This window comes from Pocillopora verrucosa, chromosome 6, assembly GCF_036669915.1.
Source record: "Pocillopora verrucosa isolate sample1 chromosome 6, ASM3666991v2, whole genome shotgun sequence".
Lineage (NCBI taxonomy): Eukaryota > Metazoa > Cnidaria > Anthozoa > Scleractinia > Pocilloporidae > Pocillopora > Pocillopora verrucosa.
Window position 1 is genome coordinate 10,622,196 of NC_089317.1, and position 26,500 is coordinate 10,648,695.

The 26,500-nt window shown below is 36.0% G+C and overlaps 2 protein-coding genes and 1 pseudogene across 3 annotated transcripts in view; 1 reads left to right on the forward strand and 2 right to left on the reverse strand.

The window, feature by feature from the left end:
• Positions 1-13,238, reverse strand: part of LOC131782946 (uncharacterized) — a 19,916-nt gene extending 6,678 nt beyond the window's left edge. The window contains exons 1-10 of one of the 2 annotated variants that reach the window (XM_066168353.1): positions 13,151-13,238; positions 12,542-12,925; positions 6,486-6,755; positions 5,830-6,072; positions 5,625-5,713; positions 3,136-3,191; positions 2,826-3,016; positions 945-1,109; positions 380-410; positions 1-39 (exon numbers count right to left, since the gene is read on the reverse strand). The exon at positions 1-39 is cut by the window's left edge and continues 169 nt beyond it. In XM_066168353.1, the coding sequence (XP_066024450.1) occupies positions 1-39; positions 380-410; positions 945-1,109; positions 2,826-3,016; positions 3,136-3,191; positions 5,625-5,713; positions 5,830-6,072; positions 6,486-6,755; positions 12,542-12,925; positions 13,151-13,208 (1,526 nt within the window). In that variant the 5' untranslated portion in view covers positions 13,209-13,238. Of the gene's footprint in view, positions 40-379; positions 414-944; positions 1,110-2,825; positions 3,017-3,135; positions 3,192-5,624; positions 5,714-5,829; positions 6,073-6,485; positions 6,756-12,541; positions 12,926-13,150 lie in introns of both variants that reach the window. The other variant, XM_066168352.1, reaches the window with a different exon arrangement.
• The window catches only part of LOC136281855 (uncharacterized), a 418,311-nt pseudogene that overhangs the window by 219,108 nt on the left and 172,703 nt on the right, over positions 1-26,500 (reverse strand).
• LOC136281660 (tyrosine-protein kinase receptor Tie-1-like) lies at positions 20,115-22,269 on the forward strand. The gene is made up of 7 exons (XM_066168366.1): positions 20,115-20,172; positions 20,328-20,465; positions 20,674-20,746; positions 20,951-20,991; positions 21,193-21,292; positions 21,582-21,681; positions 22,204-22,269. Exons 1-7 carry the CDS (start codon positions 20,115-20,117, stop codon positions 22,267-22,269), a joined length of 576 nt encoding a protein of 191 aa, XP_066024463.1.

Sequence of the window (26,500 nt, forward strand, 5' to 3'; positions counted from 1 at the left end):
GCTGCATACTGGTTGTCGGGTGAGCTATAACCCGCTTCCCTACAATGCACAATGACTTTTCCTTAAATTTGACCCTCCGCTACCTGGTCCCTAAGATTAGGTTTTTCAGATGTTGCAGTTTATTCGCATTCAAAATGAATTTAAAAACCATGACTGAATATACACCTTCGTGTACATGATGAAACAAACAAATAAAAAGATGAAAAGGGAAAAAATAGATATGCTCCAAATTTCACAAGTCAGTGAAGCAGTAACTAGCGTTCCACTCATACGTATCCAAAGATGTTAAAAAACAAACACTTAATAAACGAATGAGTACAAAAAAAGAGCTGACACCCTAGTAACAGAAAAAAAAATTCAACAAGTACACAATACTTACATCCCCGCGTCTTTGCCTCCATTAGAATGGACTTCTTACAATAGCGTTTTAAAAAAGAACACATAGTAAATAAATTGGTACATAATTATACTGTAGAGGATTAGTAATCAATCCATATACACCAATGCAAGTCACTGCTTTGGGCAACGTACGGGTTAGCAAACTATTCAAAGGCAAAACAGAATTATCATATGTACCACGAACTGATCTTGGGATTCTCAACTCTAGAAATTAGGAGCTAGATTTTTCTTGCATAAAAAGTTATTGCTTCTTTCAATGATGATTACGTTATTTCTTTTGTTTTATACATTTAAACATGCGTTTCGAGTAGATGTTTCAGAAGTCTGACTGTCTCCAGTAATTTTGATTACATCTCTGGCAATCACAGATGTACACGTACAGTGAAAATTAAACCCAAACGCTATCTTGAAATTCAATCAAAGTGACCCTATGGTGAACTTGTTCATATATTGAGCAAAAAAATGATTAGAATATACAGTAATTTCACAAAATTGATTGAAATTGGTCTAAAGTCACCAAGGCGATTAGAACGTGCAATACTTACCCTTTGAATCCGGATTTTTCTTGCATAGACATTTTCGGATAAATCCGAAGACAACAACAATACAAATCGTTGTGCTGAAGTACCAGCAACATAAGTTCCCAACAATAATAACGAGGAACAGCGAGGCAACGATGGCGATGGCGATGATGATACCTTTCTTCAAGCCTGAAAAAAAAACCAAATACCATTTGCATGTTTTAGGAAAAGAGACATTCAAAATAATGAACTTGATGTAACTGATGTCAGTAATGTAGTATTCAATTAATGTTAGCATTGTAAATAATTTAATAATTGTAGGATTTAATTGTAAGCAACTCTTTTTAAATAATGTATTGTAAGTGATGTATTGTAGGTAATGTATTGTAAAAAAATTATAGTTAATGTATTGATGGTAATACAGGTCGTCAATAAAAGTTTGTATAAAAAGTTTCAAGAAAATGAACCTACACCTATTTGATAAACCTTATTTCTTAAATGCTACGAGCAGAATTAAGTTGTCGAAATCCATAACTTTGCCTGGATAGAAGATATTGTTCGCAAACTTAAGAATTGTACACGTACGTAATTTTGCTATTGGAGGCTGTTCATATCAGTTCTAAGCATTCCTTTATGTGGATGATCTCTACCTGTCACTTTATTTTCCAATTTAAAAATAAACTGCTGTTGAGCTCTAAAGCTGTTTTAGCTATGGTAGTGGAATGGAAGGACATTAATCTTTCTTTAAGCAATGTGGCAGCAGTATTGAGGTTATCGGAGCAAATTGAGATTTAGATTTGAGAGCTTGAACGGTAACTGTAAACGGTTTGCATTTTCAACGACATAAATTTTGTTTTTGCTTTTTTCTCTGGAATGGGGCAGGTAAACATTTACTTCCTTTAACTAGTCTATAATAACGAACGTTTTCATCATCACTCGACTGACATCCTCGTATCATTCGAAATATTATCGTTCGCTGATTGTAGCACAACATGTCACATAGTAACATGTCATATAGTTACTTGAGAATTAAAAATAAAAGACTTCAACTATAGGCGTTCACTTGCAGAAAAAAAGTAATATCGTTCTTTGCTAAGACTACTGAGAAGGTAAACATGAAGCACGCATGCTGGTTCGATGCTAGCATAACATAGAGACTGAATATGAATAATCATAGCATGTAACTATTTGTGTAAACTGGTGTCCAACACAAATCGAGACTACACGGAAATCATTCAAGATGGCAACTCACTAACATAATGAAACGTAATGAAATGTTTGAGCTTATTCTCATGTGATGGTTGCTTTTGCTTGTGTGACCGTTTGTGTATTCAAGTTTAGATGGGGAAATTGGAAATCAATGTAAAAATTGTTGTACATGTACAAGTACAACTGTAAATTGAGATGAAAATTCCCAACTATAGTGGAGTGACCACTATGCACTCTAATGAGTACCTGCCATCGAACCCTTTAAATCGGTAAGATTCACCATCTCCATCCACAGAAATGCTCAAGTGGAGGTGCTCATTCAATGTATATCAGTAATACATGGAAGTCTCCATAGCATTTAAGAATGTCAGAAAAAGGGGGTGACTTGAATGATGTGAAAGTTTCACACTGAGAAGTTATTGCTCTCTACAACTATGAAACCAAACCAGTCAGTTATTATCGCCAACTACAACTCCAGTTCAAACTGCTATCACCATTTTTTTTTGGTTCCTTTATGTTGCACACAGATACCGGTGCATTTAAGCATTTGAGTCACTTTAGTCTCATTTATTCTAAATGAATACATGATTACGTCAAAATATGCTGAAAATGTGCTCGTAATCATCAGGCAGGATTATGGGATTTTGTAACATGTACCAGCTAATGAACATCTCAGTGAGGTATCGCGAAACTTACGTTTAGGGGAACCTGTGGGTGTTGGTGTTGGTGTTGGTGTTGTTGGTGTAGCATCACAAGAGGTCCCATTTATATATGCAGAATGAACAGCGAACTTTCCGAGACGCCCATCTTTGACAGCATTACGAAGTCTTGTAACAACATATGTTTGGGTTGTGGGGGTGTTGAATTGCAGTGCTAGCTCCACAATACTAAATCATGGGAAAGAAAACAGCTGAAGGTTGGATTAAAGTGGAACATATCACAAAAAGGAAAAGTACAATTTACGTCGGAGACCAACTAAATTAATGAATACTAATGGTTTACAAACCTGTCACCTCTCACTTCCACTTTTTCATAACCGTGCCCAGTGAAAACCTTTTGGAACTGAAAGGTAATAGACAAGTGTGGTACATTGTATCAAGTGCACAAAAGCAAAGTGGTTCATTTCTTCCGTGAACCTGATACTGTATACTTATTTACAAGTTGAATGTGCCAATTTTGCTTATTTTCTGTCAGAAAATATTCTGGACGGCTTCTGTAAAACCCTCAGTACAAATTAACATTCTCTTTTAAAACAGACAATGTTCAGTAAGACAACAACTGTCCTCATCTATTAAAGATTTCTCAACGTTCAGGAGGGACTTCAATTGAGTGTAAGAAACTTCAAGAACCTAAATTCATGATTACTAGAAAGTAGACATACCGCACTGCTCAAAAGTAAGTTGACAGTCTCGACTCGGTACTCGATCCACGATACTCGAAACTATCGAGAATCGAGGATCGAGACACTTGAAGGACTTTTCGAGGATCTCGAACTCCAGTATCGAGAAAACGATTTAACTATTGCACGCAAAATAATAGCGAAGGACAAAGCGCTTGACAAGCGGCTATTCTTAAAACACACAGACAGCTCGCAGACATAAACATATTTTCATATCGCACAAGACTCGAACTTTAGCCAAGCCCTGTCTTGTGTTGATGTTATTGAATAAGGCATGCGTTACATTTATATTTACGTCTACAAAAGTTAATTTCAGAACACATGAAATTCGAGCTTACAAGCGCTGGCAGTTTTCTCCGATCACAGAATAGATCAAACGACCGATAAAAATGTAAACAACCATATTTCCACTGAAGCTATCATCTTAAGCTGTTGACGACGCTTTTTATTGATTGAAAACGATATTAGCGAAAATCAAAACATATGGATAAATTGCAATAATTTCATCGAACGAAGTGCAAATATTGTAAACTACAGCACCATGCGACGTTCTTAAGCTTCATGTAATATAAATTGGATTGTCTGTGACCCCTACTCACAAATATCCACTCCAAAGTAAGAAAAACCCTGCCGATGAAGCTCGTTCTATGACAAATGAGAAAAGTTGTCAATAGAACAGTACTCAACAATCAATTTACACTGAGTTGCTGAAAGTGGAAGCCCTGACAAAGTATGGTGTAAACTAACAAAGTCGCTAGTCGACGTCACGCCATCGTCTCGTTACACATTCTCGCGTCAAAGAGGCAGCAAAGCAGCATTTCGTTTCCATTTTTTTCGATCAGCATCAAGCTCCAGAGTCAAACTTCATAAAGTAAGACTAGGAAACCTGAAAACCGTGTTCGATGATGAAACTGGAGATGTGTAAATGACGGACATTTGGGATATGACGAAGTGGCAAAGACGCTCTTCGACACCGTGATTAATAACAACGTTCAGGCGCGAATTAACAAAGAGTTGCGCATCCAGTAAAAATAATATTCACGATGTTATAGTCCAAAAAAATCAGAACTGCACAAGAATTTTGAGCAAAGTTTCGCTCAAATTAATGGAGAGGGTTACGCATACAGTAAAGACAATAATATTCTCGAGGTTATCGTCTAAAATATCAGAACTACACATGAATTTCGAGCAAAGTTTCGCTCGAGAAACGAAGAGGGTCATGCCTACAGTACAATATTTATCTTCGCGAGGTTATTGTCCAAAAAAAAGAACTACACTCGTTTCATATTTCGAGCGAAGTTTCCCCCATCGGCAACGACGCATGGATTAGACTAAAGGTAAGGAACTTCAAATCGTGTGAAAAATTAATCGCGCGATAACTCATTGTTTCCTAACTTCAAGTGTCTCGAACCAAGTTTCGAGGGTCTCGATACTCGACTCGAGCCTCGATCCTCGAAGTTAGTGAGTATCGAGCATCGAGAATCGAGGATCGAGGTTCGAGGGACTGTCAACTAACCTTTGAGAGGTACTGTACATATAATGAATGAAGCCAATAATTAAACTTATTATATCGTGGCAGCACCCTTGGGCAAGAAGAAGCAATACATGTACGTTCTGATTGGCTACCTGAGCGAGCAAGACGAGCCCATCTTACCCGCTTGGGATTGCCCGTGCAGATCCAGCGCAAGAAAAATATTGCATGGGGTAACCTTAATTACTTTGTAATTTTTGGACAATGGCTGCGATGGAGTTGCAAAAAGTGGTCCTTAAGTCCATAAAAACGGAAAAAGGAACACAGCCAATTTCCAACCATCTTGACCTCACACTTGGTCAACACTTGGTGTGTTGAAATTAGAGTGACCTCCAAACTTTAAAAGAGTGCATAAATTTTGTGTGCATAGAAGCAAAGCTTGCATTGAGCTCCCACACATCAATAAATTTAGAAATCTTTTAAGCAACCAGCATTACTTACCAACCTGAAACATGAAAAGTGATTGGCATACATGTAGCTGCACAGTTACATTATATACACAAATTAAAGGTATGTAATTTTGAGCTTAACCAATGTAGAAGTAAAAAGACACAAAAGTTGTTACCTCTTTATCAAATCCATCTAACAGTGAGGATTCATTGTATTTTCCATCAGCGATTTTAATAGTTATATTAATCGACTTTCCTCCAATGACTGTGAAGAAGATAAAATCATCATGAGATAACATTTGCCAATTTAAAACGGCTTGAAGGAAGTACAAAATATCCCATTGTTAAACAGTAAAGGAGTTAAACAATACAGTAACTTACAAACATTGGCAGTTTTTGAATCAGATCCAAGTCCATTGACCACTTTGCAGGTATAATTGGAATCTTCACAGACTTGTGAAATAACAAGAGTCTTCTTGTCACAAACTTGTCCTTTTACAAACTTGTTACATGGAGTCCAAGTGTAATTAGAAGGAGGGTTTCCTTCTGCTTCACAGTAAAGAGTTACACTTTGTCCTACACCAGCTAAATACTCAGTGCTAAAATTAACAATCTTGGCTGGATCTGTACATAAAATTGGAAATAAAAATAATATTTAATCAAAGGACTCTTAGAGCCAGCTAATTCATGTATTGGCCAACTTGAATTATATTCTTTTGTTTCATGTAAAATTGGTAGATTTATAGATTATTGAAAATAGCAGGGGTTAAGTTTGAAAGGAAATTTTTAACAACTGTGAAAATGGTCAAGGGGAAATGGATTTTATTTTGGAATAGCACAGTAATAACCAAGGTTCAAGTATGAACTGAAGGTTGTCAACAGGTGATTTTTTAAAAATTTGAGCTTGGACCCCTGCATGGATGTACTTGGCTTAACACTAATCCAGTAATTGACAGCACAATACATTGGCATAGAAAATAAAACGAAAGTGCATCTCTGTTTAACATTATTCAAACATTTTTTCAATGCATACTCACAAGTAACATTCACATAAACTGTTTGGCTCTTTGGTGTACCAAAGCCATGGTTTGCTGTGCAGGTATGATTTCCTGCATGAGTCCTATTGATGTCTGTTATATTCAGCACCTTTCCTTCTTGCACCACAACAGTATTTCCTTGGTTCCCAGGCTTCTCTTTGGTCCAGGTGATGTTTGGTTCTGGTTGACCCAAAGTGGTGCAGGTTAAATTCAAGTTGCTGCCTTCAAGAACAGTTGTTTTACCACTAATTTCAATGATCTTTAGTGGAACTAAGAGTGATCAAACAATAACAAGTAAACTTCAAGGATAATTGAATGGCATGTACACGTATAAGCAATGTGCAAAAGTGATAATACTGTTAACATGATTTTTAAATTTTCTTCACAAACCTTGCACATACAAATGAAATTCACACATAATGATTGGGTAAATTAGGAAAAATTCAAAATAAGTAGAGCATGCTGAGACTTTTGCCACTTATTGTACAATGTGGTTTTCATGCAAGTTTGTAAACATATTATTGTGGTAAATTATTGAAAACTTAAAAGCCTTGAAATTAGACCCAAAGACTCTCACAATACCAACCAAAAAACTGTGTGAGGGATTTTATAATTTATCAATTGTAATGGCCTCAGACGTAATCCATATTATCTGTAAAATTTTGATGAGAAAAACCAGAAAGAAAACAAATGTTCAGCAATATCCTAAATTCTCTACACAGATTTGAAAATGTACCCCTTCTGTTCAAAATTGTGTGAAATTTAATTAGAGTGGTAGGATTTTACACCTGATTTCATTGCTTAAGGAGACAACCCTTCTACAGTGTAACCCTTTAAACCCTAAGAGTGACTTGCATCTAATTTCTTCCAACAATATCATGCTTGAATCAAACATTAAAGTCATAAGAATAAAGGAAATGGTCACTAGGGAAGGAAGCTTTTGATTGGTAAACAAATTCTTCTTGTCAGCACCTTAGGAAATATAAAAAGAACAGTGTGGAGAATATGCATACTGATGTTAGGGTGTAAAGGGTTAAGTCATTAAACTAGCTAAAATTCCCTATGTTTTCTACCTCTGTCTTGGGTACCACCCAAGGCCATACTTGGGACAGAGGACACTGTTTTTCCCAATACAGATCCACATTGGCTGGTAAATAACATTTTTATCTTCTTCTCAGACTTAATGAAATACTTCCCAAAAGATCCGAATGATTTTCTGGCTGTACTAATTATGGCAAGATACTTTCATAATTTTGAAGCAAGTAAATAGTAGTTGCACAAAGGTATTGCAAATTAAAGAGAGATAGTTTTATCTTAGTCTTGTGAAAAACATTAAACCATCCTAAAGTTTTCGTAAAGAAATCAGTTGATTCTTGACAATTTATAAAAGTGTGTTCAATTGAGTCTAGATTAAGACATAGGGGGGCCTTCGTCATCAGTAGTCAATTTATATTTCATCAGTTCTTTCTTCATAGGAATTATTCCATGCATAACTTTAAAAGAAAATTACCTAGGTTTATCATCTTTCAAAGACATATATCAACAAAACAGCTGCTCCAATCAGGAAGTTCTGGAAAATATTTCTTCCAAGACCTTATTGGAGGGGGTTCAGTATCAATAAACAGTTTATAATAATTTTTACAGGGAAATTTAGTTAAAACTATTGTTTTGTCTTTCAACTGAAAGTATTCTGACAGTGCACTGAGTAGACCAGGGACAGGAGAATCAAGAGCCTTTCTTTTCAGATCTAAAGGAATGGCAGTAATTAATTGAAAATAATGCAAATAATTGACCTTAATATTGAATTTATTTTTAAATTCTTCAAGCGTAAGAAATTTTCCATCAGAAAATTGAATTTATAGAATCTAATGCTTTTTAAAATCAATAAATAGGAAGATTCCAAAAAGCTTCTTAACATCCATGCATTCCATAAGATCATTTAAAAGTCTTATGTTTGGCCAATATACCTATCTTTACAAATCCTATTTGGTCCAAATGAGTTAGGTTGGGTAAAAAAGTTTCAATTCATTTGCAAATACTCTCCCCAAAGTCAACATAAGGCAACGTTATGGGACACCAGCCGGTGAGTTCTGACAAGCTGCTGTCATTTTTAAGGAATTGAAGGTATTACTCCTCTTCTCTGGGAAACTAAGAGGCTATCTTTCTGAAAAGTTTCATTTTGTGAGGTAAGTAAATCATGTTTTGAAAGATAAAAGAGAGTTTCATAAAACTCTTTGCTGAAACCATCTTCACCAGGAGTTTTATTTTCCCCAAACGAAAGTATGACATTTTTTTCCTTAAAGTGTCAGGTTGTCTTTGAGGGATTCTTGTTCCTCATTTGACAATTTTGGCACTTCTAAGTTCCTAATAAAGTCATTAAAACCTATTTCCTGCTCATCTAATGGAACATCAGCAGGCCTGGACTTATATGTTTCACTGAAAAAGGTTTCTATTTGCTACTTTATCTTTTTCCGATCTGAAGTGATTTCACTGTTGTATGGTTTAATTTGAAGCAATGTCTTCATTACATAGTTTTTCTTTTCTAAATTAAAGAAGTATTTTGTTGGTTTTTCACCTTGTTCTATCCACCTAGATTTAGACCTAAAGATGGCCTCCTTACCTTTGAATTCCTACATAGTATTCAATTCCTTTTTAGCTGCCTCGTATTCATCAAGGATATGAGGATCAAGATCTGTATTATTGCATATTTAGTGATCCAGTTCTTCTAGATTATTTTGCAGGGTAGCCTCACATTTTTTTATACTCAGCTCTTATTCTCTTAAAGTAGCTTATAGTCTTGGACCAAATTTCCATTATGATTAGCTCCCACAAAAGTTGTTTACTTTCTTCATCTTTTTATTTTCCTAGTGTCTGAGGATAAAGGAATATTTTTAGATCTACATGGGTTTCTTCATTTAGTAGAGTATTTTTACATTTCAATGTAATGGGTCCTCTTTTTAGCTCACTTCCTAACACTATATTCCCAGAAATGTTGCTCTATGATCTGGCACTATAGAGGTACATACCGCAGCTCTTTTTATATTCACTCAGACTGTATGTGATATAAGGAAAAAGTCAATTATAAATTTTAGCTTTGTATTTTTGGTTTCATATGTGAATGTTCTGGTGTTTGCATGATATTTCCTGTATATATCTAGCAAGTCAAGTTCTTCCATGAAGTCAATAATAGAATATTAATGACAAAAAAGATTGTTCTCTCAATTTGGAATTTGGCAATTATGTACCTCCCATGTGGATCTGTTTCTACAGCAGATAACTGAAACTTTGATTTTGGGTTGATTAGCACACTGACTCCTTTAGAATGTTGGAGCCCTGAGAGAAGAGAATTTTTCCTCCCCATTCTGCAGACCAAATCTTCTTGTTGCCTTGCTTGAAAAAAGTTTCTTGCAGATTGAAAATTGTGGCGTTTTGATTTTTAAGAGAGGAAAATATTGCTCTTCTTTGGTTTGTATTGCCTAATAAAGTTAAAAAAAAAAAAAAGCAATACTGATTCGGAAAACAAACTAAAGTTCAAAGACTGTCACAACAATTTTTTTTTCAAAAGCATTCAATGATCTTACGAAAGTATTATCCACTCCCACTAATGATTAGTGTAGGGAGAATACCTCTGCTCAGTCAGTAAAACAGCAAGGAAAGTAATTTTAGGTAAATTCAAATGTATGTTTCAAGTTGTGGGAGTTCGTTCATTTGTTTGCTGCAATGGTGCATGTAACTCTTGTGTTTTCCCACCAAAAACTAACGTCAAATGAGACACTTTAACTTGACTCAAAGGGAACATCGTGCCGCCTTTTCTCGTTGAATTCCTTTTGTTTTCATTCTGCAATTTACAATATAAATGGCCCAATTGAACAGACTTACGGAAGACCATCATTTTACAATGAACACATTGTTTGAGGGAATTCAGATATTAAATGAATGAAAGTTTCAGTGATTAATTCAAATGTAAACAAATATCTCTCAGTTGTAACTTTCTGACTTACTTTTTGTGGGGGATTAAAGTTTATCAAAAACTGTTTTAATAAGCTGCATGTCAACCCATTTACTGACATATTTGCCACCACAAATTCATTTTGATAACAATTTTTTGCTGGCAAACCAAAGCAATTTGAGAGAGAGAAAAAAGAGGAAAGAGAGGATTAAAAAGTTGTTAATCAGCTTGATTTGCTTAAAATAATTTGCTTGAAGATACTCCCCAGCTGTAAAAACAAAATTTAATTATGAAAGTGTCAATGAAGTTAGGGATATTCTCAGCAACTCATGAAAGGGTTACTGTGCCTGTAGGCAGAGTTAAGAAAATATGGACTGCATTAAGAGCCAATCAGATCAAGTTGTAGGATTTGTTACTGTGCCCTCTGAGAAAAAAAATGAATTTTGATATTTCTGTTTACTCATTTGCTGTTACAATTGCAAGTTTTCCAGTATAAAGAGATCAACAACTCTTTGAATTAAATGTACCAAGAATGCTAAGAATTCATTTCTAGATCTCTTTTTAGTTTCTCTAATTTTAATGAGGTTATACATGATTGTACACATGTTTGAAACTTATTCATTATCGCTGTTGGCCTTGTGAAAAAACAGCAACATGTTAAGTGTCAAAAAATTTGAAGGATCAGTCAAGTTTACTATTGCTTTGTAATCACACCATTCTCTCATGATCATCCTTATAATCCTTGAAATATATTTGCTCACAAGTAATTGGTCTAAACAAATCACATGACTGTTAATATATATATATATAAACAATAGCCTCTATTTGACATGAAAATATTCAGGAATATTTGTCCACAGATATTATCTGACAAAAGCTGTGAGCTTTGAGGAACAGATAATGTCCAAGGACAAATACACAAGTATGTTTCTGCACAAAATAGAGGCTATTGAGTTTATTATCCTTCAAATATTTTGCAATGTGAGTGAAAAAAATGTTTGCAAACAGCTATCTGTCTGCCGCATAAGATTTTTGCTCTTGAGTTTTCTCTCACATGACTTTATGAACAAATAAATGTTTCTCTTCTTCTGTAACAACCACAAAATGCTCTCTTGTCTTGAATTAAATTTTAAACAAAAACTTATCCCAGTGGACATTAGGTTTGAAAATGGGGGAACATGTCTCAGGTGATATCTTTATATATCCTCAGTTTTAGCTAGGGGACATTCGGTCACATGATGTGTTTAGACCAATCAGTCAAGCAAAAACATTTGATGGATCATAAACAAGGATATCTCCTTAGTAAGATTTCCCCAATTTACAAACTTTTTGTCCACCAATTTAATTCAAGATGAGAGAGTGCTTTATATATTAATAGTTGTCACAGAAGATAGCGCATGTCTATTTGTCATAAAGTTGAGAACATACCAAGCAAACTGTAAGCTGTTCATGAATATTTTTCCATACATTTTCATAATTGAAGTATAATAAACACAATAGCCGCGATTTGTTGCAAATATATGTTTATATATTTGTCCTTGGGCATTAGCTGTTCCTTCAAGCTCACAATTTTCTTTTAGCTTCACTCTTAGAAAACTGTTCCTGCAAAAAGGGTGATTTAACCATGTTTACAAGCTCGATATCCTACATATTTTTGTCACACTGATCTCACAAACACATGTGATTACTGTCAGAGAAGTTTAAGTAACTTAATCCTCTAATACATACAGATAATATATTTTCATTTGTCTTGTGATGAATCCTAATTTTTAAGCTTTTTTCGTTAACAGGTTTTTGTTTTGTTTCCATTCCAAAGTCCTCATTACTAACCTCAACAACTAAAAAACACAACAGTACAGTGAACCATTGAAAACTACCTCGGATTAAATGTGTCAAGCAAAACAAAATCCATAACAAAAAATCCAATTCATTAAATAAATTTGTTGAAGGGAATATTGAAAGTTTTAGCATGAAGAATTATTCTTGTCTTCCAAAAGTCTACATACACTTTCACTAGGCCCAAAGGACGAAAGCTGGATAATATTATACTATTAATAGTTATTAATGGTAAGAATCTCTAAAAAGTCAGCGAAACTTTTAAGCTTACCTACGACTTGCAGCTGAATTGCACGTTTCCATGTAGCACCAGGTAAATCATTCAACTCACAGCTAAATTCCCCATTTGACTTGTCGTCGCCAGTAATCACTTTAGAGATCAACAGAGAAAGTCTTTGCGGAGTCGAGTTTACGCTGAACCGTTGCCGAAAACTAGCATTAACAGGACCAACTTGTCCAGTTGGTAAAACATTAACTATAAAAACACCCTTAAATCGTAATTTAATGGTAGTTAAAGTTAAAGAGTGACTGTAGTTCCAATTCAACGTAGCAGGAGATCCTTCATAAACCGCTAACTTGCCAGGGATGAGCGCTTCAGCTGGATTCGATGTTGTCTGTACCGGAGTTGGTTCATACCATGTGACAGTTGCGCCATCTGAGGGAGAATATTTAGATCGGCGTTAATTTACAACAATTCATACTTTCGATTTCATCCAAACAAGAATACTATTCCTTTGATTTCAATTCAAACACCGTATACATTCTAAAAGGCACGACAATCTGCTGCTGTCAAAAGAAAATAAAGTACCTTGTAAGATGAACCCAAAGGAGAAAGTAAACACTCACAATATTCGATCACAATTCCGGTAAAATACATTACCTATCGGTTGAAGTAGAAATAAAATCCATGCAAAGGTAAATTTCAAATGACAAATCATTTTAGAAATGTTCTTAACGTCCGAAGATGAGTGAACGACCAACAGGGAAAAAATTTTCTTAAGATAAGGGTGGAACTAATACAAGAATTGATTGGCTATAGAGTTTTTAGACGGAAGTTCTGATTGGTGTAGGGATGTTTGGGAAAATTTAGAATGGAAAGGACTAACAACCCTAGATATGGGACTTGTTGTTTTACAAACTGCCCAGAATTTACTGAAGCCTTTTAATTTAAATATACTAAAGGACTTTATGAAAATAGAGAAAATATATCTATAAATTTTATTACATTTGTAAAGAATTGGTATTTTAATGACAAACCCTCAGTTGCAGCCCACTTGTGTAGGAATGTTTCCGGTTCCCGCACTTTTCGAATTGTGACTACTCTGACAAGACATTCAATGTAAAAAGTTTATTTAGGATGATTCAGTCAATCTTCTAGTATACACATCCTGATGTAGAAAAAGAGAGGAAAAATGTGAAGTTAAAAGTAGAAAATTAAAGAATTAAAATTCCTAACTTTTTGACACTGACAAACGTGAAATCAAACTTTCACCGACGTAGCCATCGGCGGATATAGATTTCCAACGTCCATGTCTCTGAAAAAGTCCGTCTGGAACACCAGCATTAGCTGCAGATGAAGCAGCTCTTAAGGAACCAGCTCTTAAGGAATGTGTATCAAAAGGAGAAATATCTGCGACAAGCCCCCTAAAGATAGACTTAGAGTAATCTCTTATACAACCAATTTAGCGGCATGTGAACAGATACTGGTCCATGACCTAATTTGAACTTGTACAATGCCCTGAAGACCTAATGGCCTGCCTTGGCAGGAAACTTTTTGTTGGGGCTGGTCGACGCCCAGCCGTCGCTTGGTTACCCATACGGGACACTTAAGAGAGGATGTCAGCATACATCGAACAAATTTGAAATTTTGTGGCAAGTGGCCCAAAATTCGTTTTCTCTGCTACTTTCATATAGCCCAATATGTTCTAATAATTGTGGTGTAGTTTTTTTGTGAAAATATATTTTAGTTTTCGAGAAATGACTTTTTTCGTTCGACCGCTCAAATATGCATATTTTAACTGTGAATATTATCCGAGTTGTGTGACTTCATGTAACGAATGTACTTGACCTACGGTATTTCTGTGAACATAATCTTTTGTTTTATCATCTAAAATTAATCCCCTGTCGTTATTGAAGCTGGCAAAGAAATATTTATTTTTTAGTGAATATTTTTGTCTGACATACTTTTCCTATGTCGAAAAGTAGCATCAAACAAAGACAGTTTTAACAATGACCGATATGACAAAATCTACTGAGCTTCAAGCTATTAAAAGACCAAAGGATGGTTATAGCGTTACTGTAAAAATTTCCTTGTGTATTTGTGTTGTTCTATCTTGAGACGAACTCAAAATCCGGCAAAATTTACTTGATAGCGACTATGGAATAAACATGGTGCGCCTTCTTGTCGTCACCGTTAATTGGCATAAATCGCTTCAATTCGTAAAAAAGTCTAACATGACACTCTTACCTTGTTTATTTATGATTTTATTAGCCGCTTCGATTATTATATTACGCCTTGGTATAACTTTTTGACAGGAGCCCAGGTTTTGCGTTGTGTTTTCCCCTCCCTCATTTGTATCATAAGCTAGTCACACAATTGATACCGACACAAGAATATATACCATGTATAAAGATTTTTGTTTTACGTTGAATTGAAAATATTAAAATATGTGCTTTCTTCACTAATCGTTGTTTCAGTGGCAGCTAATAACCAGCGTAAAATTTATTCGAAACGAGTCATTTCTAAGTGAGTTTATTGGGGTTTTCATTACAGAACGAAACACTCATTCTGGACGACCTTTCTACCTGTACAATGCAAACGCGGCACGGCTCTCATATTTGTATGAATCCTATGTAAGAGCGAGGGAAGCATTGGAAAAGACAGAAAAGGACACGAACACTTGTTTTTAGAGGCTAATTGTTGCCACTCCCTCACGGATAAGACTTAAGTACCTTTTATAATTTTATAGCGGTCGTTTTCGCAATTCCAGGCGCGTAGCCCCGCCCTCTTATGTAAAGGGTCCCCCGGGGATGCTGATACGTGCAGCATTTGACATTTAGCAAGGAAGTACTACCACCTACTTACACTTGGACACCATGTGACCCAGAACAAGTTTGTGGCAAGAAATTCTTGATATTTCACAAGTCCTCAATGATACCAGCTAAACCTGCATGGTGACCATTGTATATGATTCAAAACTGCCAGTGTTTGTAAGTCACATGTACATTGTAGTCGTGCATCTAACAGCTGTATCTTCATACATGTACCAACATGCCATTAATCAACAATTTAGCTTCCTGAAAAAAAAACTATTGCTGTCCAACTGAAACAAACTTTAATTTTTGAGTCTTAGGACACAATTTTGTGTTACATACCTGGTAAATTGCTTCTCAGGGAAATTGGTAGCTGAATTTACATCCGTAAATTAGTTCTTTTCAAACGATAATTTTCTCGTTGCTACTTTTTCAAGCTTAACAACAACATCGCACAGATAAGCAGAAATTTTAATTGACTTCTCACTTTTACTTACTAAGATTTATGTTTTTAAATTTGAAGCTATGAGTTCAATCTCCGTTCTCTTAGTTAAAATCGATAACTTTAAACAGACATTTTCCGCTTCTTTTGTTATACTATTCAGATATTATGAATTTAGAGATCAATAAAACCATGCTCCTGATAGTACTTAAGGAGGTATCTTGTAAACTTATTGGATTACATAGGCGACTGTGTGGGATTTCATAGACGACTTGCTGTAGTTTAATAGCTTTAAAAAGGGGAGATATTCAATAAAAATTATCTGTTACTTCTTTTAATCTTGCATAAGCAGAATTTGTATCCTCTATCTTTTTCTTAACGAGTAGATAATAACGCATTTCAGCCTGTTAAGTTCTATATATGTAATGAATGGTGAAACATAAAATTGTGGGAAGAAGATAAACTGAGTTCGGACTGAATGCCAAATGTATCCTAACCATAACAGGAGTACAGAGGAAGATTCTCTATGATAAGATTATTGGAAAAAAATTATCTGAAGTTCATCACGCATTGTAGGTACCATAGGTATTGTTGTTGGTGCAGTGTTTGGATCAGTTGTTGCTGGAATATTAGTTTGGTGGACTTGCAGGAAAAAAAAGTCGCAACACGAAAGTTAGTGAAGGTAAGTGTTGCACACATGTTTTGCTCTCAAATGAACACTAGTTCTGGCATCCTAGAAATATATATTGAATATTTTTCATTTCTACTAGGACTAAATACAATCTTCAGTTCACTATCCGCTGCATTATAATATTTGCTTAAGCGATTTCTCTATTTTTAACAGATAACTTTTAAACAGTGTACTGTAAACTACTAATTTGTTTCGCTGTCATCTATTTTCTGTTTCTGTTGTTAAAAGACCTCGCATGATGTTCTACACTTAAAGACTCAACTTGATTTAATCATCAAACAGACTTTACTTTGCTTGCGAGCGATAAATTTTGCCTGATGTCGATCATTTATTGTTTTGTTTTGCTTCGGTTTCCTATTTATTTTACTGTATTTTTTTCACCACAGAGGTGGCGATGAGCGGAGGTGATATTTTTCTATCGAAATGTCGCTGTCTACTTGTGTTGTTCCTTTATGGCTCGATGGTTTTAACAATTTCAAAACCTACACTTTTTTCTTGTGAATGTTTGTGATTGATCCAATTACCACTACCTTCAAGCCACTCTTCCGCAGTAGAGATACCACTATACACTTTTGGACATTGAATTTAATGGTTGTTACTTGCACGATAATCGACATCTCAATGATCTGCTGAAAAAATTAAAAGAACAGCAACAAATTTTAAGAGTATGTAAGTTAAGTTTATGATTTTATGATTTAATATATATATAATGCAAGATCGTCGCGTGTTAGTTCAGGCCTAATTACTAGTTTTCTAGGTGTCCCCCCTTAGTTGAGTGATCTTCCCTCGGTGATCTCACTATGACTCATGAATAAAGTGCTATTATTATCGATTGTTGTTATAAGTAATGGTAATAGGTCGAGTTGATTCCAATTCTGTCTGTAATCATACGCGTAAGTAAAAAAAATCAGACGACCACTGAGAAAGAGTCCAATTTCTTGATTACAAGTCAATTAAAAGTAGGACAAAATTTAAGAAACTTTAGAAACTTAAGTAACCAGTCACTTTTGTGAATTTTATAGTTGTGATTATAATTATTATCATTATTATTATTATTATTATCATTCTCTCTCTTGTTATCTTTGTTATTATCATTATCATTGCTCCAAAAGTATCCTTTTACAATGATAGGTAACAGTTGAGGTAGTCTTTTTAGTCTACAAGTTTGTAGAGCCTTCATAAAGACATTTTTGTTAATCTGACTATAATACTCTTTTTGTTTACTATATATTTAGAAGGTTCATACAGATAAAGACTGGTTTTTTTTTGGCCTCATGTACATGATACTTTCCTTCACTTCTCGTAACTGGGGGAAATGAAACTTTCAATGCTTGAATGAAGAGGTTGTTTTGTAATACATTCGATTTGCTGTTTCAGAACATTTGGAAATTCAAGTTATGAAACAGGAGGGAATACCAATGGACATGTAGGTTACACGATGAAATCTTATGCCTTCATATGAAGATGTATTTTCCTGAAGTCTTAGGTGTGTTTTGTTTTTACGTTGCTGTCATTACTAAGAGTCTTCCCACTGTGGTTTACAGTCTACCCAAACCCAGAAAGTTATAATCACTACAGATTTTAAGTCGATTACTCAGTGGTGTTTTCAAATAAGTTTAAGTGAATGGTGGTTTATTTTTCATAAGACAGCTGGTCTGAAGATTTGAAATAGTTTCTGAGCAATTCGGGTAGTTAATCATCTTTTATTGAGTATATTTTTTCTAGATTGCAGTCGAATTGCCCAAACCTTCTCAAAGCCATTAAATGGCACTGGATGACAGAACTCGTTCATAAGTGATAGCAGATGCCAGTCCACTCAGCAGTGAACAAATCAGCGAGTACGCTTCTCTTGATCAATACACACGCTCCTCTAAGATTCTTAGAGAACATCTGACGATAAAGAAGATCTTTGGAAAAGGTGCTTTTTGTCAGGTTGCCAAGGTAGCAGCCGATAACCTACAAGGAACAACCAAGAAGACGCTCGTAGCTGTCAAAATGTTGTCAGGTACCAAGTAGTACTGAAATCATGTTGTATTTAATGGTCTTTGGTCAGATCTAGAATTCTGTCCAGATTTTTCTGTTTCTATCCATTTTTTTCTGTCTTTAGTTGTTTAATATTTTAAATAAATATTCTCCCCGAAATGATGGTTACATTTTCGAGCCTTAGCGCTCTACGTTGATGACGAAAAGCAACTCAAATATGATGTATGGTAGAAATGGATGGTATCTATCTATCGTCCCATCTATATATTTACCTATCTCTCTATCTATCTATCTCTCTCTCTAAAGATTGAAAGTGGGACATTTTTGCCACGTTTCTTTCACTCGTTCCTTATTACACTCAGTTTATAAAACTTGACAGTTTAAAACATTGGAAGCATAGAGTCTTCAATAATGTACATCATATTACGTTATCATTCCACTGCCTTTAAATTTCTATTTTTTAGATTTTTTTTCTTTCCATGTACGTTGCGAAAGCTCCCTACGCCGTGGAATTGGGAAAATAACGCCAAAATGATGGCTTTTTTCGTGGTTAACAAGATATCCAGCCCTTTAGGCATATTTAAATCATTCTCTCCATTTCCAAAAATTAATCTCTCCAAAAATTTTGCTGCCCCGAAAAAATGCGGTATACGTACATACATCTTCATAGACTTGCGAGGTTTGCTTGACATCGAAAGTTATCAGAAGACGATTTTTGAGCGTTTTAGTGAATATTTTTCGGAAAGCCGACGAAGACCACAATAAAACGGTTGAAACTTGTAAAGCAGCACTTCAACTTTATTTTTTAAACTTTAAGACTCTTAAAAATTGGTATCGAATATTTTTTTAGAATTTTTTTTCTACTATGGACTTTTAGCGCTAGCTGGAGTGACAAAAGTGCCCTAATTAAAGACTGGACCAAAACCTGAAGGTTCCGTGTGATTTTGAAAACTCTTCGTGAAAATTTAATTTTGCTCATCATACTTATGGCGGGAATGTTAATTCCATGTTAATTACTGTAGATTTAATAGCATATTTCACACTACTTTTTCTCGAAACGTTTTAGGGCACTTAGGGCACTTAAAGTTGTGAATCAGCATGAAGATTGCAGAGAGAGAGACTCTGCTTGTAGGCTTGTTTGTATTTCTAAATAGACAAAAAACTATGTTTGATTTAGATTTCATTTCTTCAGTTTTATACGAGACACAAAAACTGGAGACAGGGACGAAAGTGCCCTATGGTACGTTACATAAGCGCCCTAAGGTGACGAAAGTGCCCTATGGTACGTTGCATAAGTGCCCTAACGTGACAAAAGTGCCCTAAGGTACGTGACAAAAGTGCCCTAACGTGACATAAGTGCCCGAATTTACGTTGCAAAAGTGCCCTTTAATCTCTCCCTCCCTCCCTCCCTCCCTCCCTCCCTCCCTCCCTCCCTCCCTCCCTCCCCTCCCTCCCTCCCTCCCTCCCTCCCTCCCTCCCTCCCTCCCTCCCTACATGCCTCCCTCCCTCCCTCCATCCATCCATCATCCATCCATCCATCCATCCATCCATCCATCCATCCATCATCCATCCATCCATCCATCCATCCATCCATCCATCTATCCATCCATCCATCCATCTGGGTTAAATTATACTTACTACAGAGACCTGAATATCAAACCACAACCACAAACAAATCTTACTTCCCAGCAGCTGATGAAGTTGGCTTGGCAAATCGCCGATGGAATGTCCTATTTGTCATCGATACCAGTGAGTGATGTAACTATTATTTGAGTAATGTCGTCAGAGAATAAGGCTCACACTCATTATACCTCACTTATTACGGACTCCTGGACTCCGCATTCCCTAGGATGGCATGTAATCTCATGTCAGCTGTCTCTTAATTCGTTAAAGGGTGTTTTCCTAAAGAAACATCTTCGCTTTCTTTTATCCATCGAGATCTTTCAGCTCGTAATGTGCTGGTTGGAGAAGGGGAAACTTGCAAAGTGACGGACTTTGGAATGGCCAGAGATGTGCAAGAGGACAACATTTACGAGAGAAAAACCAGGATATGGATGATTTCAAGAAAAGAAAATTTTCTTGCAAGCCTTGGATTATGTGGCTGAAGATGCCTCACTGGAGGGACTGCTTAAAGAAAACAAGCTCAGTAAATCCTGTTTAGTTTTCAAGAACCTTCATTACACTGTTCTTGCGATTTGGAGCATTGGCACTTTTTAAGGACTACGCCAACTCCTTGCACTTTTGCTTCTTGTCCAGGGGCGTCTCCCTGTAAAATGGACTGCCATTGAGGCGTTACTTTACGGAAAGTACTGCACCAAGAGTGATGTGTGATTACATGGAAGACACAGACACTGCATGAAGGCTTAATGAAATTGTTTTGTATGAACTGTTTTCGGGACTGGGAAAAGTTATTGGGTCACTACTGTATTCTGGTCTTTGTATTTCCTTGATCTTAGGTCATCTCAGGAAGGAGTGGTTATGCTCATTTTCGTATTTCTGATTTCCTTAAACTCAACCCGTTTGGTCTACAGGTTGAGCTACGGAGTTCTCCTCCTTGAGATTTTCACAAGTGGTAAGTTATTCCAGATATTCTGAGATATTTATTTTTGGCCATGTGTTTCATAACTGCCAAGCTAGTTGAAATTGCCACAGTCGCTGGACTTGGCCAAACGAACTAATGAACAATGATAGGAAAATGAATTATGTGAAAATATTTTTACATATGTAAAGATTTTCATTTTAGAGTATGTTGACATTACCTGCTGTAATTTAGGTGGTTCCCCGTATCCACGAATGGATGGAAGAAAAATTGCAAACTTACTTCGAGAAGGATACAGAATGCCCAAACCACAAGTTTTTGGTTTTTCTTGTTTGTTGTTTTTTTAAATGCCTTTTATCGTAAATATTATTTGTCCTGCTTTTGTTCGGGTTACATATACACCTCAAGATTTACCATTTTTACCTGTTAAACCAGCCTAACGAAGGGAAATGAAAGGAGAAGTACATTATTATTACGAGTTTATAACTGATATATACCTTTTCACCTTTGTTATAAAAGAGATGAAATTTGTAACCAAAAAAGCTTGTTCATCAAGAATAGGTTGGATCGTCTCTAGGCCACCAACGACATATCGAGATATTCATAACATCCTTGTGTTTCAGGTATGAAATAATGACAAAATGTTGGAGAGACGAACCTAACTTAAGACCATCTTTTGAGAAGTTGAGAAACAAACTCAGAGAGATGGAAAACCAGCACAAGGTAGAATTACAGAGTTTTCAAAGACTCTCTCTCCTTTTTTTTTTCTTTTGAAAATTTGAACTTTTAAATCATAAAGCCATCAAATCTACTCGAGAACAGTGTCACTAAAAAGGCTTAGAAGCGCAGTTCGTGGTTTCAATTTATTTCGCCTCTAGAGTAGTATTCAATTGAGTACCAAAAATAGTCATAGATTGCTTTGGTTTTGCTTTTCTTGCTCTGCGGTTGGTCTAGAAAACTTGCGCCACCATCTCAACTAATAAAATGCAGAGCGACAACCAATCCCAACTTGGTCAGTCGCGTTTTCCCGCACTTGCCTGATTTTACTCTGAGTCGTCAGTGGTTAGTGATGATGTTAACCTTCATTCTGATTGGTGGTTGTGATTATTCGAGGGCTCTGTCCAGGGTTAATAGGTTTAAATAATTAAGGCACCATCGAAAGTTAAACAAAGTATAATTTCTATGTAGGATCAAATGGCACTTTTTCGCAATGTTTCCTCCTTTCTTTCTTTTCTGTTTTTACAGGGGTTGATAAACTTAAAAAAATATGACCATCGACTTTACGTGAATATCGAAGATCTAGCCGTGTAAGCCAGCAAGTTCTCATACAGGAAAGGATGGAGTAATGAATAATGCAGTCCTATGAGATTATCTTCTTTTTTCCTTATATATTTCAGGTTAACCTTTAAAACCCCTAATAATTTACTGATCAAGAAACTCTTCAAAACAAGCTGTTTACCAGTGAAGCGAGACAAAGCACAGCTTTTATACATTCATATGTATATGTGTATATATTTTTTACTTTTGGTGAAGTGTACTAAAAATAATCATAGATTGTTGAAACGTGTTCGATCAAGCCTTGAAATGGGTATTTGTCTCGACGTGACAAAACTCAGTGTATTATTAAACCTACGAACATCCAATGTACCTTTCGTCGCCTCAAATCTTAAGTGAGTTAAAAGAAGAAAATACTTGTAAGATCAGCCTCACAGTCTGTAAATAGGCAACGGTCCGTATGTCAAAGTATCGACCAAGTAAGAACCAATCAGAAGGATAATGAATATTGCAGCCCCATAGGATCATCCTCTGTTTTCCTTAGATATGTGACGTTAACTTTTAATTCTTCGCTGATGAAGCAAGTCTACAAAAAGTTTGTTTAAAGCTAAGCGAGGCAAAGTGAACGTTTCCTAAATTCTTATATGTATATTTTTTAAGTACTTAGTCGAAGAGACAAAAGATTTTTTAGAAAGGATTACTGAAGCTGCAACCCATATTTTTTCCTCAGTGCTATACATTTTTAGAATTGTTGAAAGGCAAACATGTAATTCCTTTTAAAATATGCATGCAAATCCACTCAATAAATATTCCCATTTGTATCTTACAAGGCGTGATAATTGTTGCAGCCGTCGTACTGATTTTAAAAATTCAAAGCACTCGTGAACTCGGTGAAACTCGTCATCTTAGACTCACGAGCAGGTTCATCGTTGCGAAGTAAGTAACACTTATGGCCTAAATTTTCTCTTGAGTCTGCATAGCTCTCCTGTGAAGATAGCATAACGTTGCACGCCAAGATGGCTGCCGGTGTAATTCTATCCTATTCTGATGATTTCTCGCCCCAAGGATGGACTCAGTCTGGTTTTAAACACTTCTACTTCGAAGATATCCATGGATGTTTCTCCTATGGTTTTCTTCCCGGCAATTCTGGACGTGAATTTAGCCTGCTTGGATCTCACGTGGTGATAAAACGACGAGCGCTAAGCAGTCTTGTAGTGTTCCAACCATGGTCAAAACAGGCCAAGCATGGGACTACCTGTTTAGTTCTTCCTTCGAAACCTTTTGTCATGGATCTGACAGTGCATGTTGATATCTCTTCAAATCCAGGACCCGAATCTAACCCAGAAATTATCTCAAGGTTGGTTGGATTATATCATCATCATTCGCCTCGGTCTCCACAACTCATTACGTATTCAAGAAATGAATTGTTATCATTGCGGCATTTTTGGTCGGCTCGTTTGTCTTTTCATCTGGTTTCGGTCTTAAAGGATTTTGGTTTGCTTCGAACAAGAGGATTTAGAGCAGGTGTATGGGCGAAATCACGAAAGTGGCAGAGTGGCATAAGGACAGTTATTTCAAATCGACCTGATCGTTTTTCGAGATTTGCATCTTTGCTTAATCGTGACAATCTTGTGAAGGTGCCGATCTTACAAGCTGCTAACACCCAGGATACTTCTCACGCGATCAGTGTCTGCTTGCTAAATTCCAGATCAGTAAAGAACAAATCTCGCGTACCGAAAGACTTTGTTGTTGACAAGGATATTGATCTTCTTGCCTTGACAGAGACTTGGCTCAGACCTGGGAATATTGATTGCGCCGAAATTGGTGATTTATGTCTCACTTGTTATGACTTTATTCACATTCCACGGAGATCGAGAGGTGGTAGTGTTGGCTTGCTTTTTAAAGAAAGTTTGAATGTTAAATGCAAAATATTGGTGAGTGGAACTCTTCCTTTCAATCGTTTGAATTCTTGGATGCTCGTTTCAAGAGCTCAAAGATGATTAGGATAATAATTTAATAATTTTCTACCGTCCATTATCATCCGTGCCTTTGCCAACATTTTATCGTGAATTTTCTCTCCTGCTTGAAGAAATGGACACGGCATCAGGCGAGCTTTCAGTTGTCGGTGATTTTAATCTACACGTGGACTCTTCGTGCGATGTCAACGTAGTGCATTTTGGCGACTTAATAGCATCTTTCGATTTGAAATAATGGGTGACTGTGCCGACTTTCACAAGCGGTCATACCTTGGATTTGATCATTACTAGAAATCAATGTAATCTTATAGAAGATGTTATGGCTTATGACCCTTTGATTTCTGATCATTACGCTATTTTTATGCATTTATCATTGCATAAACCACAATTTCCAAGAAAGGTTACTCGGTACAGGAAGCTGCGTTCGATCAATTATGATGAATTCAATGATACTATTATGAGTTCATTCTTGTTTGATGAATCACGGCTTGAATTGGATTCGTTAGTTGATTCATATCATCGGGTCTTGAAGTCTACCCTCGATGTTTATGCCTCCAAAAGGACCCGTCAGGTAGTTCAACCTCTTTGTGCGCCTTGGTATTCAACTGAAATTGATGTTCAAAAGAACATAAGGAGGAAGCTCGAACGTAATTGGCGACGTACAAGATTATTTGCAGATAGAGAACGGTATGTGTTTCAGAACAGTGTTGTTAATGACATGATTGCCTTTGCGAAGCTCACATTTTATTCATCAGTCATCCAGGAAAACTCAGGGAACTCTGGAATTCTTTTTAAGACAATAGAGAAGCTTCTGCACTCCAATCCGGTCCAGCGTTATCCATCTGGACCTAATAGCCGTTCTCTGTCCGAATCATTCGTTGAATATTTTAGTGACAAAATTACTAAAATTCGCAAAGATCTTGACAAAGTTGATGGATCTCTAAATGACGCTCAGGTTACCTCATGCAATGTTGGGTCTGATGGCTGTCTAGCTTACCAGTTGCTAAGTGAATTTATACTGGTCAACGAGGAGGTCGTATCTAGTTTTATGAATCACCTGTGCTCAAAGTCCTGTACACTTCATCAAATTCCATCTTCAGTATTCAAAAGGTGCCGCCATTATCTGCTTCCAGTGATCACTCGTGTAGTTAATTTGTCTCTTACAAGTGGCCAAGTACCTGATAGACTCAAGGTTACCATGTTGAAACCATTGTTAAAAAAGAGTGGAGCTGATCATGAACTTTTTTCTAATTTTTGTCCTGTCCTGAACGAATTTATATTTTTTGTCCAAAGTTGCGGAGAAAGCAGTCGCAGCACAATTAATGGACCATCTTAACGATAATGAAGGCTTATTTGAAGAATTTTCAGTCTTCATATAAATCTCATTACAGTACAGAGACTGTGCTTGTGAAAGTTCAAAATGATATTTTGAAGGCTATTGACAATAATAGATCGGTTATATTACTATTGCTTGATTTATCGGCTGCGTTTGATACTGTCGATCATTCGATTTTGCTATCAAGACTACAAAATCGTTTCGGTATTAGGAACATAGCTCTTAAGTGGTTTCATTCGTACCTTTACTCACGCGAAGGTTTGTTTCTGTTAATGGAATTGAATCGTCGAAGAAGCATTTACTCTGCGGGGTACCACAGGGTTCTGTGTTGAGACCCTTATTGTATTCTCTTTATACAAGTCCACTGGATGACATAGCCAGGAAGCATAGCATACCGTTTCATCTCTGTGCAGACGACACACATTTATACTTGTCGTTTACATCCAATTGTCCGAATAATCTATCCATCATCTTGTAGTTTTCACTTTTTATTTGTAACCTTATTGTATTGTATTATATAGTGTACTTAATTCTTAGGATTTTAATTTTTACGGTTTTTGGAGTATCGTAAAGCACCATGGACAATTAATGGAAGATGGCGCTATGTAAATATATTTAATATAAATTAATTTAAATTCGTCAGCTATCAGTTCCACGCGTTACTTACATTGATTTAATTGTTTGTTTAGATTGATGGTTGCAGAACCTTTAGAAGAAAAATTGTTGTTTTGAAAGGGTTATTTTGATTTAGACGGTATGCAAGCCATTTGTTACGTGGAGGTATTTAAGGCAAGTGAAAGCAAGTCTAGAGATGTTTCTCTCAGTTTGTCTGAAATTCATTTTCCACAGATTTGCGGTAAACCGGAAATCAGTGACAGATTCTTTCCCTCCTGCTCGCCATCTTTCACCACTTATCTTTTTCTCGGTGAATTAGTTGGTGAAAGATTGTTCATTT

Bases quoted from the DNA above. Each gene is read 5' to 3' on its own strand.
- LOC136281660 (XM_066168366.1), top strand. From the start codon at position 20,115: ATGAAGTTGGCTTGGCAAATCGCCGATGGAATGTCCTATTTGTCATCG. The intron at 20,747-20,950 runs GTGATTACATGG...TTTGGTCTACAG, and splicing joins TACTGCACCAAGAGTGATGT to GTTGAGCTACGGAGTTCTCC. The intron at 21,682-22,203 runs GTAGAATTACAG...CTGTTTTTACAG, and splicing joins AGATGGAAAACCAGCACAAG to GGGTTGATAAACTTAAAAAA.